At 65.5% G+C, this 12,181-nt stretch overlaps 1 protein-coding gene across 2 annotated transcripts; it reads left to right on the top strand.

The window, feature by feature from the left end:
- Positions 1-7,487: 7,487 nt before the first annotated feature.
- On the top strand, positions 7,488-10,240 carry SHISA4 (shisa family member 4). Of its 2 annotated transcripts, XM_027976041.2 has the most exons (5): positions 7,488-7,646; positions 7,911-8,082; positions 8,757-8,890; positions 9,474-9,641; positions 9,756-10,236. In XM_027976041.2, exons 1-5 carry the CDS (start codon positions 7,574-7,576, stop codon positions 9,800-9,802), a joined length of 594 nt encoding a protein of 197 aa, XP_027831842.1. In that variant the 5' UTR covers positions 7,488-7,573; the 3' UTR covers positions 9,803-10,236. The 2 variants fall into 2 exon arrangements, with proteins under 2 accessions (XP_027831842.1, XP_042085448.1); XM_042229514.1 differs by lacking the exons at positions 7,488-7,646; positions 7,911-8,082 and having other exon boundaries at positions 8,282-8,890; positions 9,756-10,240.
- Positions 10,241-12,181: the final 1,941 nt, after the last annotated feature.

The raw sequence follows: 12,181 nt of genomic DNA, 5'->3' as shown, positions 1-12,181 counted from the left end.
GAAAGCCAGAGGGGCAGGCTCCCAGCGGGGCTGCCAGCCTGGCCCCGGCCTCTGCCGCTGCGCTCCCCAGGGCCTGTGATGTGCAGGCCCTTCCTGTTTCCTGTCCACCTTTACGGCAGGTGCACAGATATGTTTCCCTTCTGTTGACGAGGAAGAGCATTCAGGGGCTACATCCACTCAGCAGGGAGTGGAAAAGACCTCCCGGAGGCCAGTGGTCCTGATGAGAACTTACCCTCTGGTTCCCCCTCCGTGTCCATTTCTGGCCAAAGAGAACTAGCTTCCCGGTAGGAAGGGCAGCGCTGCCTGCTTAGAGGGACTGGAGGTTCAAGGTGAGAAGTCAAAACAGGCGCCCTGACCCTGGGGGAGCGTGGCCAGGACAACCACGGTCTGGCTGGGACGCTGGGCCTCAGGAGCTCGGTGGGGAGCAGGGGGTGGGGGCACAGACCGCGCTGGGAGCCGAAAGGACGCGAGAGCCCAGCCCCTGTTCTGCCCTGAAAGCACCGGCCCACAGGGACTGATGTGAAGGACGCAGGCGACGAGAGCACGCTACGCCAGACGGGCCTCAGGGTCTGATTCTATCGACAGACCAGATAAGAGCACAGGAAAGCAAGCGGCAACTGGCCACCAGCTCTGAGTGCAGAGGAGCCCATCGGGTGGTCTGTGGCATGCCCCAGAGCGCTCTGCCCTCAGCCCCCATCTTGTAAGTGGCCGATGAGGGGTCTTTTCACGCCTTAATCTTCCAGAAGACGGTTTGAGGCCATTTACAGAAGTGAGTGCTAGACAAGGGCGGGGACACGGATCAGGTTCTCAGGTAACAGGGAGCCCCTGGGAAAGCTGTTAACTTAGAACCCAAGCATCTCTACCAGAGCAAACGTGGGCAGAACCTCTGTGTAAGCTTGTTCTCAGAGATGCCGGTTGACGAGTCCCTGTGAAGACACCCAGGATTCCCGAGCATAGAGGCCATGCTTGCACGATCCTGTGCCAGTAACGGGCGGCGTGGCGGGACCTGTCCCTGGGCTACAAAATCCCCGTGTATACTGAGGCTGGGGTCAGGGCATGGCGTCCGGAGCCCTGTTGGGCCACCTCGGCCTTCCTGTGCCTTCAGCAGGCCCGAGCTGTGTGTCCCGGCTTGCTTCCCAGCCAGGACTGCGTGGCAGAGGCGGCGCTTCCACAGGGGAAGGCCAAGTGGTGGACTCAAGTCGGGTCGAAGAGAGAGGCTCGAAGGGCTGGGGGACTCAGGCAGACAGGACTCTGCTCTGGAAGCTTAAAGGGGCCTGTACTTGGAAGGTGCCCAGCAGGCCCATGGTCACCAAGAAGATGGGAGCACACAGCCAGCTCCTGGCTCCATGGCGTTCCAGCAGATATGAAGCCCCTCACGCGCAGGGCCCCATCTGCCAGGAGCCAGTCTAGCTGGGGAAGCTCAGCAGCCACAGCTCCAGGCTGAGTGCCTGCTGCCCGAGAAGAGGGCAGAGGCGGTTCTCCCGGGGGGCGGGTGGGGGAGGTGGCTGCAGCCGTCCACCTGTCAGAAGCACGCGATGCCATGGCTGCGCTGTCACCTGTGACCTCGCCTAGACTCCCTGCCTTGGACCCTTGACCACAGTGAGGGGCGTTGTGGCCAGTCAGAAGCGACAGAGAACTTAGGGGTGGGCCTGGGTTCTCTGCACCCGAGGTTCAGCCAGCGAGGGACAAGGGGAGGGCTAGCCCTGGAGGTGTTGGTGGAGAAAGCCTGCGCCGCTGTGGAGCTGTGCAGTGGGGACCCGTGCTCCAGGGTCGGCCCTGGCCGTGCAGAGCAGGGCCCCGTGTCCACGGCGTTTGCAGCTGGAGGCGCAGAGATGCAGAGTCGGGGCTGCAAGCACCGCCCTCCCGTCCTTCCCCTCTGAGAACTTGCCTGCTTCGGGGCTGTGGCTGCAGGTGAAGACGGCTGGACTCCAGGCCCGCAGGCTCAGGCCAGGAGGATGTCCTCTCCCCGCCCTCCAGCTGCCCCACCTCTGTGGGGTGGTCTTCCTGACTCGCTGGGTTAGGGTGACTCAGCTCACCTCGCACCTGCTGCTGCTGAATTAGGGCCTTGGGGGAGCCTTCACGGGGGTGGCTCCGGAGTCCCGCCTGCCTTCCCCCTGACGAGCGGAGCTTTACCGGGGGTCTGCGTGCTGCTGTTGGTTGTATTAATCTGCTGTCACTAGTTTTTTGCCCCTCCACTTGTTCCAGGAACTTGGCCGCATTCTTTGCATTTCCTTGCCTTAGTTGCTTTTGCAGGGGAAAAGCAGAACTCTTTAAGGATAACCTGCTTCTGGATGCTAGGTTAAAACCCCAAGTGAACTGAGGTTAGGTCCAGGGTCTTAGGGGAAGCGAGGGAGGGAGAGAGAAGGAAGAGGGCTCCCAGAAGGAAGGGGACAGAAGTCGGGACCCAACGCTGGCCAGGCACCAGGGCTCCCTGGTGGGTGGCTGTGCCTGGGTCGCACAGACTGAGGCTGCTGGACGTGCAGGCCCCCAAGCCCTCGACAGAGCCCACCCCTGAGTTTGCACTGTGTGAGGTCCTGAGACCGTGTGACCCCAGCAGGCAGGGGAGCAAGCTGTAGGGACCATGGCCCAAACTGCTCGCCAGCTGGGAGGAGAGAGACTCACCTAAGGTGACGGAAGGAAAGGAGGTGTGCCGTTTCTTGCCCCCTGGATTTGTGACCACGTCCCTCCTCAGCCTAGCTCCCCTTCCTGACCTTGGGCTCACCCGCTGGGCAGGGGGCCGGTCCACCGAGGCCCTGCCAGGGCCTTCCCGCAAATCTTTTCCAACTGAACACGCAGAGAGAGGACTGGAGCCCCCCAGCCTGCTGACCTGCAGTTGTTGGGGGTGCAACTGAACCCCCTGCACTTACTTAGAAGTTTGGAAGCTGAGGCCCGAGGGGCCCTCCAGCCCACAGGGCCGGGCTCCTCTGCCTCGGCCGGAGGTTCCGAGCAGGCACCCACCCCCCGAATCCCGGCCCAGCTCTCCATCCCTGGGGCCACAGAGGGTGAGCAGGCATGACCAGTCTGTCCTGGGGAGCCGTGCGCCAGGGGCATGGACTCCGACGTGGCTGCCTCATGCCCGGTGGGATGGGGCGGTGATGAGCCGAGCCCCCAGTGCGCCTACACGGTCGGCCTCACGAGGACAACCACCATCCCCGCCTTGCAGAGGACTCACACGGGTCTCGACTGAAAACAGAGCTTGGTGGGAAGGGTCAGTGTGGGCGGACGCCCGTGTCCACAAACCTCCCAGGAGAGGGAGTGGGCAGGCAGAAGAGCTGCAAGCAGAGCCTCCTTCGTCTCTTCCCCTCAACTCCCAAAATAGCGCTCATCGGCCCCCGCCCTGCCCAGCTGACCTGGCCACGGACCCAGGAAGGTGCCACCTGAAGGTGACCTGGCTCCCCCAGCCAAGCACCGCTGGCGGGCGGCCCCCAGGGCCGGCCAGTGGCTGCCCCACTGCAGCCTGAGGCTGCTGGGTTCAGCCCAGACCCCCCGGGCCCCGCAGAGATGCCTGGCACTCGGTGCCCTTCCTGCCAGGCTGCCCCCACGCCCCCCGCCCCCAATGACTGAGCCGGGGACAGCCTTCTGTCCACAGCAAGCACAAGTCACGCTGGACACCAGGAGAGCCTCCTGATGAAGGAGGAGCGTGTGTTTATTCTGGGCTAGTGAGCACCTGCTCCTTCGGTACAACGAGACTGCATCGGACAAAAGCACGAAGTTTTCTCTGCAGGAGCCAGGTGGACAGAGGCCCATGGGGCAGGGAGGGCAGGGTGTCCACGGGGCTCTCCTGAAGAGGAGAAGTGGAAGCCCCAGGGCCCAGGGTGCCGGGAGGCAAGGGAGGCCCCGGGGATGCCATTCGGCCTGCCCTGACCTGGAAAGGCGCGTCAGGCGGGTGGGAGGAGGCCCAGCTGGCCACTCAGCCTGGCCGCGGGATGACTCAGCAGACTCTGCGGCTGAAGCCCCAGGCCAGGCCCAATCTGGGTCATGGTCCCGCTCTTCCCGCTCCTGCTGGCCCGGCTTCCCACCCCGAGGTCTGCCCACGGGTGTGCCCCACACACCAGGCCCGGCTCGGAGCAGCTCAGACCTGATCCATGAGAGGCAGAAGGGCGAGTGGACCGGCTTGGGCTTCAAAGTCACGGAAGTCCAGCTCCGAACCCCAGCCTGAGAACGGAGCAAATTAAGTTCTTCCAGTGCCGGTGCCCTCGATATGCTGGGACACGCTCACCTGCGGAATCGCCGGTGTCATCTCCCTCCATGCCCCGTCCCCTCTGGTCCAGGGATGGCCCGGCCACCCCCGGGGCCGGGAGACCCGCTCGGGGAGGCAAGGATGCTGCTGTGTGTCTGCCCGCAGAAGGTGCAGGGAATCCCCTCCAGGCCTGCAGGCCCTCCCCAGTCCCCAGCCTTCCCGCCCTAGCCTCCCCCTCCCTCTCCCCCAGCCCAGGGCCCAGCTCAGCACGCAGGCGCAGGGGCAGGCTCCAGCCCCCTGGGCCGAGGAGCAACCCACCCCCCGGCCCCCACCTGTTCTCCCCTCTGTCCGATCACCTCCCATCATCTGCGCTGAAAAGTTTTCCTAGAATTTTGCAATCAGAAAATCACTGCTGTCCTAGTGAGCTGGAACCAGACGTGTGAGTTTTAAGGAGAACTAGGTGGGGGAAAAGAGTGAAAAGCAGAGACACAGCTAGAAAGGGAGATGGGCTGGGAAACAGGTGGTTTCGTTTTGCTTTGCTTGGTTTCATTTTAACAGGAGAGGCTTGAGGTTTTGTTTCCTAAGGAAAGAGGAGCCTAAGGCACAGAGAGCAGGGGTGCTGGAAAGGACCCCCATCAGATGGGCTCTGGGCTCAGGTGGGCGCGAGGCAGGAAGAGATAGCCCTCCGTCTGCCGGTCGAGCCCCTGCAGTGAGGGCTGGGGACCGCAAGGAGCACAGGGCCACACGGTCCCTGCGCTCGACAAGCGGACATGCTGCCGGGGGTGGGGAGCCAGGGGCTCTCCGTCCGTCCGTCTCTGCAGCATTTACAGCTTCGTCCTTTGTCAGGACAGGCGTCTGCTCCCCCGGCCCCCATCAGACGAGCAGCCACGTCCTGGGCAGGAGCAGACCCTCTCCTGGCCTCTGCTCTCCTGGGAGGCGCCAGCGCCCACAGGGCAGGACCAGGCCGCGCCTGCCCCCGCCGCCCTCCCCAGCCTGTTCAGGTTCTGCTGGGCCTCCACGCCTCGATGTAGGAGATACTCGCCATCTGCTTCTGGGGGTGGGAGCGCCGGGACTGATGGATCCTGGTGATGGGCACTCGCGACTTCGCTCTGTCCAAGGTTTATTTTTGGCTGTGCTGGGTCGTTGCTGCTGTGCCGACGTTTTCCTGGTTGGGGAGAGTGGGGCTTTGCGCTAGTTGTCGGGCTCAGCCTCTCACTGCGGCGGATCCTCTTGTGCAGAGCGTGGGCTCCCGGGCTCAGCAGCTGGTGCACGGCCTGGTTGCTCTGCTGCATGTGGGATCTTCCCAGATCGGGGACTGACCTGTGTCTCCAGCACCAGCAGGTGGATTCCTTACCCCTGAGCACCAGGGGGCCCAGACCTGACCGCGCTGCCGCCTTCTCCATGTGACCTGCCGCAGCGTTCGTTATGCTGAGCGTGCACACCACAGCCTCCTGCTCAGCGTGTTGCGCGGCTCCGTCCGGCGCCCTCTCCCCAGCTCGCCACCTGCTGCTTCTCTGTGTCTGCAGCCCTATTTCTGCTCCATGTTTGCTCATTTGGGTGTTACTGTCTTTGTTTTTTAGATTCCACGTGTGGTATCATACACTACTGGTTTTTCTCTGACTTGTCTAACGTAGGATAATACCCTCCAGGTCCAGCCTGCTGTTGGAAATGGCAACGTTTCATTCTTTTTAAAAAATATTTATTTAGTCAGTTGCAGCACATGGGGCCTGATTCCCTGAGCAGGGATCTAACCCGGGCCTCCTGCGCTGGGAGCACAGAATCCGAACAGCCGGCCCACTGCGGAGCCGCTTCACGGCCTTGCGGCGGTCCACTGTGTGTCCGCCCACTTCTTCACCCACTTGTCTGTTGACAGACACTCGCTTCCACATCTTGACTGTTGCGGGCAATGCCGCAGGGAGTGGAAGGATGCACGTCCTTTGAAATGTCTTTCAAAACTGCTGAGTTTGCTTTAGGTGGACGCCCAGGAGTGGGATTTGCCGAAGTGGGAGAGGGTTCCGTCGCCTCCGTACCGTCGCCAGGGCCCACCGATCCACGCCCCACTGACGAAGCTCCAGGGCACAGACCTTTTCTCTGCGTCCTCACGATAAAGCTGTTGTTGTCTCTTTGAGGACAGTCGTTCTGACAGGGGTGAGGTGACGCCTCATTGTGGTTCGGAAGCATCTCCCCGATGGTTCGTGATGCTGAGCATCTTCTCATGTGCCTGCTGTGCATCTGTGTATCTTCTTTGGGAAAATGTCTAGTCAAGTCTTCTGTGGGATTGTTGTTTTTTTTTTTATGTTGAGTTGTCTGAGTTCTTTGTATAGTTTGGACATTAACCCTTACAGGATATACCATCTGCAGACACCTTCACCCACTCAGCAGGTGAAGCCACTTGGATTGAGAGTGTCTCTCCCACTTATGGGTTCTATTACCTGAACAAATCCTTGAACTCCCCCCGAGTCCCAGCTTATGTCTATAAAATGAACTGATAACACCAGTGAGCTTGATTTAGCTCATGGGGTTCTGGGGAGCCCCAACCGAGGGGCCTGTCTGAGCACCCTGAGGGCTGCACGCAGAGGGGCTAAGGGGGCCTTGGATTTTCTCCCTGGCTTAGGCCCTGCACGTGCCTGGTCAGGTGCCCCCAGAGCAGGGGCACAGCCACCGGCAAACTGGCAAGGAGACTATGACCCCTGGAGGGCCGCCTACGCTCTGCACTGCCGCAGGCTCGCCGTGGGGTCGCTCTGTGAAGGAAGGGGTTTCCACTGGACCGGCCCAGGTGGCCCCCGCGGCCTGCCATCCGTACTGGGAGGCCCTAGGCTGGCGCACGCCAGCGCTGGCCACTCGGAGGGGGAAGGGCACTCAGGGAGGCAGCGCAGCTGGCAGGGCCCAGGTCTGCGGGCCCGCGGGGACAAAGCTGCTCCGAGGGCCTCTCAATGGGCGCCTCTGTTCTCGGGTGGGGGCGGGGTGACTCCCGGCCCCCCACTCTCCTCCCCGCCGCCGCCGCCGCGGAGGACGTCCTGCTGGACGCTGGGCAGAGGAGGTCCTGCGTCAGGGGTGGCCCCTGCGCCTGAGTGCTCGGAACTGGCACCAGGCGCAGGCCTTCGGGGGGCGGGGACGCCCACGGGCGAGGCAGCGAGCGGGCCGAGGGCCAGGAGGCCCCCCGCAGCAGCGCCCAGCGGCCGCCGGCGCGGCGCGGGCGGGGCGGGCGGCTCGGACCCGGACCCCCCGAGGGGCGTGGCCGGGGCGGGGCCCGGCGGGCGGGGCGCGGGCGCAGGGTCGGCGCAGGCCCGCGAGCCCCGCCCCGAGCAGGCGGAGAGGAGCCGGCGGGCGAGCCGGCCCGCGGAGCTGGGCGGCGGCGTCGTCCTGTGCGCCCCGCGCTCGCCGCGCCGCGCCATGCCGCCCGCCGGGCTCCGCGGGGCCGCGCCGCTCGCCGCGGTCGCGCTCCTGGCGCTGGGGGCGCCCCTGGGTAAGGGCCGGGGCGCGGGGGCGCGGCGGGAGGCCTCGGCGCGCGGCCCGGGGGCGCCGGGGGGATCCCGGCGGAGCCTCGGCGTTTCAGGGTCCGTGGGAGGGGAGGGGGGAGGCGCGCGGGGGCTGGACGGGGAGGGGGGGGGGCCGGACCCTGGGGGTCGAGGCCGAGGCCTCCGGGCGCAGGGACCAGGGTGGCGCTGCGGGCGGGGGCGGCCGGAGACCCGGCCCGGCGGCCACTGGGCCCCTCCGCCGCTGCCCGCAGCTCTGGCTGGCGAGGACTGCCTCTGGTACCTGGACCGGAACGGCTCCTGGCATCCGGGCTTCAACTGCGAGTTCTTCGCCTTCTGCTGCGGGACCTGCTACCAGCGGTACTGTTGCCGGGACCTGAGCCTGCTCATCACCGAGAGGCAGCAGAAGCACTGCCTGGCCTTCAGGTGGGCGCCGGCCCTCCCGCCCCGCCCCCTCCGGCTCTCAGCCGACACCCCGCCTGGGCCCAAGCGGGGCTGGAGCTCCAGGGCGCAGGAGCTCCAGGAGCGGCCGGCCGGTGACCGTCATGTGGTCATCGCGGGCTGGGCCGGGCCCTCCCCCCAGCCCGGGCCTGCGCAGGGCGAGGGCAGGGGCAGCCCTGGGCCCAGCGGCGCTCCAGCCTCTGGCCGGACTGGTCCAATCCCCAGTCCGCCGCTCACTAGCTGTGTGATCTTGGGGAGGACAGGTCCCGGATGGGTCACTGTTCCCTCCTCATTAAGGGGGGCGCACACAGGGGGCTTTCAAATTTGTTTGGGGAGGAGGAGACGCTGACATACAGAGCATGTAGGGGGAGGCGGTGACCGAGCGCGTTTTGAGAAAGGAGCTCTGCCCGTCAGGCCTCCTGTGTTGGAGTCCAAGCTGTTCAGTCATGGACTCGGGCGCGCGCCGCAGCCCCTGCGGGGAGGCCGCTGCTCAGGAGGCTGCCCGGCCTTCGGCGGAAGCGCAGTGCTGACGCTCTCCCCAGCGGGACGGGCAGAGCCCCGCGTCTCTCTGGCCGGGGGTCCAGGCCAGCATGGCGGTCTGCGTGGCGAGGACTCCCTGCGCGAGGCTGGAAGGTGAGGAGGCCTGTTCTCTGCCCAAGTCCCAAGACCATAGCGGGCATCGCCTCGGCCGTGATCCTCTTCGTCGCCGTGGTCGCCACCACCATCTGCTGCTTCCTCTGCTCCTGCTGCTACCTCTACCGCCGGCGCCAGCAGCTGCAGAGCCCGTTCGAAGGTGCGTCCGTCCGTGCGTCCGCGCGGGAAGGGGCGGGGTGCCTTCGGAGGGACCGGAGGTCAGGAGGTGTGGTTGGCAGCAGCAGGCCCCTCTGGACACACACCTGCCCGCCCGTCACCCCGGAAGCCAGAGCGCAGGGACACGTGTGAAGCCTGGGTACGCGGATGTACCTGCACCGTGCGCCGTGTGCCGTGCGCGTGCACGTCTCTCAGGAAACCCGCGGGCCAGGCCTGGCGCTCGAGCGACATGGGGTGTGCTCCGTGTGCAAAATCGTGTGCCTGCCCACAGGCCCAGCCCTGGTGGGTGTGGGAACGGTGACCCCGTGTGGGGGTCAGTGTGAGAGGACCCCTCGGGGGCAGCTCTGCTAGGCCGGGGCAGGGCGGGACGCCCCCCAGGCCAGTGCTATCTGGCCCAGGAGGTCTCTGAAACCCGGAGCGGGCACCCTGCTGAGCCCAGACCAACCAGCCGGGGCCACCTCCGGGCGCCCTGCTGCACTCGGCCAAGCAGGGTCTGGCGGCAGAGGGGCAGGGCCGGCGCCCCATGGAGGCGGTGCCCTGAGTGCTGGTCCTTGTCCCCCAACCAGGCCAGGAGATCCCCATGACAGGCGTCCCTGTGCAGCCACTGTGCCCATACCCCCAGGACCCCAAAGCTGGCCCCGCACCCCCACAGCCTGGCTTCATGTACCCACCCAGCGGTCCTGCACCCCAGTATCCACTCTACCCGGCGGGACCCCCCGTCTACAACCCTGCAGGTGAGTGGGCCCCGCGTCCTGCCTGCTCCTCCCTGGGGATCCTGCAGCCTGGGTCGGGTTCCTTTGCGCCCTCCTGGGCCGCCCCTACCCTCACCTCGTCTCCTTGGCTTACAGCTCCTCCCCCGTACGTGCCACCCCAGCCCTCCTACCCTGGAGCCTGAGGAGCCAGCTGCGTCTCTGCCGTCCCTCAGAGGCTGAGCCTCCGCCCGGCCCCGGGGGTGGGCAGGGGCATTTGCTCGCCAGGCCCCAGGCCCAGCTGCACCCTGAGACCTTCTGGGAATGGAGCCCCAGGGAGGAGGAACAGGAGCTGAGCTGGGACTCAGCCGTGACTGAGGGGCGGGTGGGGAGGGCCTGGGACACGCGGACTATTTTTATCAGGAGTGGGGGAAGGGCGGGAAAGCCTGCATGGCCCCTGCTATCTCCAGCCCTTCTCCCAGGACGCCGGCCAGGAAGGCTGGGCCCCTCCTGTTCGTCTGCCGTGGACGGGGGGGAGGGCGGGGCGGGGCTGGGGAGGCTCCACCAGCCATGGGCAGAAGCCCCCCCACCAGCTGCCCCACGGCCAGCGCTCGGGGGGATTAAAGCCAAGGTGACATAACCCCGCTGGGCCGTCCACACCTCCTGACTCCGCCGGGGAGGGCAGGGCCGGTGTCAGAGGGCTGAGGGCTGCCAGGCTGCCAAAGCTGGGGAGGCAGATCTTGCCACCATGGGGGGACGGGTCCTCGTGGTCCCAGATGCCACACACGGGTCCGGCGTGAGAGGCACCTCCTTCCACCCATCTGAGACACCTGGACTCGCGCTTGTCCCCCACCGACTGACCTAGGTGTGTTTCCCAAGGTCGCCGGGTCTCCATTTCCTCATCTGTAGAATGGGGGTGCTGCTTCGGGGGTACGGGAAGCTTGTTGGGGCTGCCCTCCCCTGTCAGAGGGCATTCCCTGGACCAGCGGCTGAGAGGAGCCCGGCGGGACAGGTGCTGTCAGCAGCCTCGGAGCATCAGGGGCGCCCAAGACACGAGACCCCCCAGACCCACTTCGGTGCCTCTGCTGCGTCAGCCCGGTCCCCTCCCGCCACCCCCTGGCCTGGTGACAGACCCAGGAAAGGAAGCTCGATGGACTTTAACTCACACGGGGAGAGCGCCAAGTCAGCTCGGGAAGCCCCTGAGCCCTCTCGAGCCCTCTCTCAGTCCCCTCCCCGCCCCTCCATCTGCCCGTCCTCCAGCCCCACTGCAGCCTGCTGGCTCCTTCATTCCTCAGGGCACTGGGCCTGGTCTGGACTGCCAGGCCCTTGTGCTGGCGGCACCCAGAGCCCGCTGGAGGCTCTTTTCTCACAGTAAGGGCGGGGAACTCGGGGCCGGCTGCTTTGGGGCCGGGGTCACACCTCTACCCCTAGACCTGGCCTGGGTGGAGGGGAAGCTTGTGCTGCAGGTCCACCCTTCCCAAGGATGGGGATGAGAGGTGGGCCTCGGGCGTCCTGGCTTCCAGGCCACAGCTTCTGCCAGCGTTCTGGGAGAGGGGTCACCAGGTCATCCCAAGGTTTGGACAGCCCCTCTCTCTGTCCTGAAGCTGGGAGGTGGAGGTTTGCGGGACAAGATTTCTGCATTTCCCTGAAAGATGAGATGTTAATGAATGCAGGGCCATGCCAACCGGAATGAGCTTCCTCAAGTCAGCAGCCTGGGGCCAATTAGAAATTGCTCCATAGTCTAGGATGGGAGGCAGTTTATCCCAATCAGAGCCCTCCACCCCCTCCCTCCAACATGTCCAATCAATTAACTGCAAAGCACTGCAAAAAAGAGAATTTTAAGAAAAAGGGGGGAAACTGAGCTGGAGTGGAGCTTTCAGGTGGTGGCAGCAGAGAGGAGGCCCCTCACACTGTTTAGCTGGTAAACAGGGCAACGCCCTGGTCTCTCCTGGGACCCAACACCTCACCTGGGGACCGGGCACAGCTGCTCCCCCAGCGCCCCTGAAAACTGGCAGCCGCCCTACAAGGTGGCGTTGGGTGGAAGGAGCCGTGACCCTCAGGGGTTGGGTCAGCCGTGGTATAAGCGGGGGGGTCCTGCTCAGCTCGAAGGGAGCAGTAGGACGCTGAGGGGTCTGGGAAGCCGAGGTGGAAGGGGGAGTGTGTTCCACAAAGGCCGGCGGCCCGCATCCCGGGGTCAGCGAGGCCTGCGGTGCTGGGGAGCCTGAGTCCAGAAGAGGATGGCAGGGAGCGGGCTAGGGCCCAGGTACCTGGATGTACAGTCAGGGCTGGGAGCCAGGGGTTAGCAAGACAGCGGAACGCGGGGGGCGGGGGAGGTCAGGAGCGGGAGAAGGCAGCTGAGAACCAGATGGGCAGAGCAGGGGAGGCTGGAAGAAGTGTGCCCGGTGGGGCGGGCAGCGCCCGCCCCTCTACCACCTCCCCAGCGGGCCGCCTCCACTTGGCTCCCCAGGCCGGGTGGTCCTGGTGGGTGACCCGCGTTCAGATCTCTCGCATCTTAGAGGAGCCGCATGAGAGGCCTTGGGCCCCAGGCCCGGCCCGGGCTTCCTGCGAGGGCGAGCGGGCCGAGG

This window comes from Ovis aries, chromosome 12, assembly GCF_016772045.2.
Source record: "Ovis aries strain OAR_USU_Benz2616 breed Rambouillet chromosome 12, ARS-UI_Ramb_v3.0, whole genome shotgun sequence".
NCBI lineage: Eukaryota > Metazoa > Chordata > Mammalia > Artiodactyla > Bovidae > Ovis > Ovis aries.
This window is presented reverse-complemented; position numbering and strand designations above follow the sequence as displayed.

What these genes read in the sequence shown, in the direction of transcription:
- SHISA4 (XM_042229514.1), top strand. Translation starts at nt 8,688, where the DNA reads ATGGCGGTCTGCGTGGCGAGGACTCCCTGCGCGAGGCTGGAAGGTGAG. An exon ending in GCTGCAGAGCCCGTTCGAAG is followed by an intron (nt 8,891 to 9,473) that starts GTGCGTCCGTCC and finishes TCCCCCAACCAG; the next exon opens with GCCAGGAGATCCCCATGACA. An exon ending in CCCCGTCTACAACCCTGCAG is followed by an intron (nt 9,642 to 9,755) that starts GTGAGTGGGCCC and finishes CTTGGCTTACAG; the next exon opens with CTCCTCCCCCGTACGTGCCA.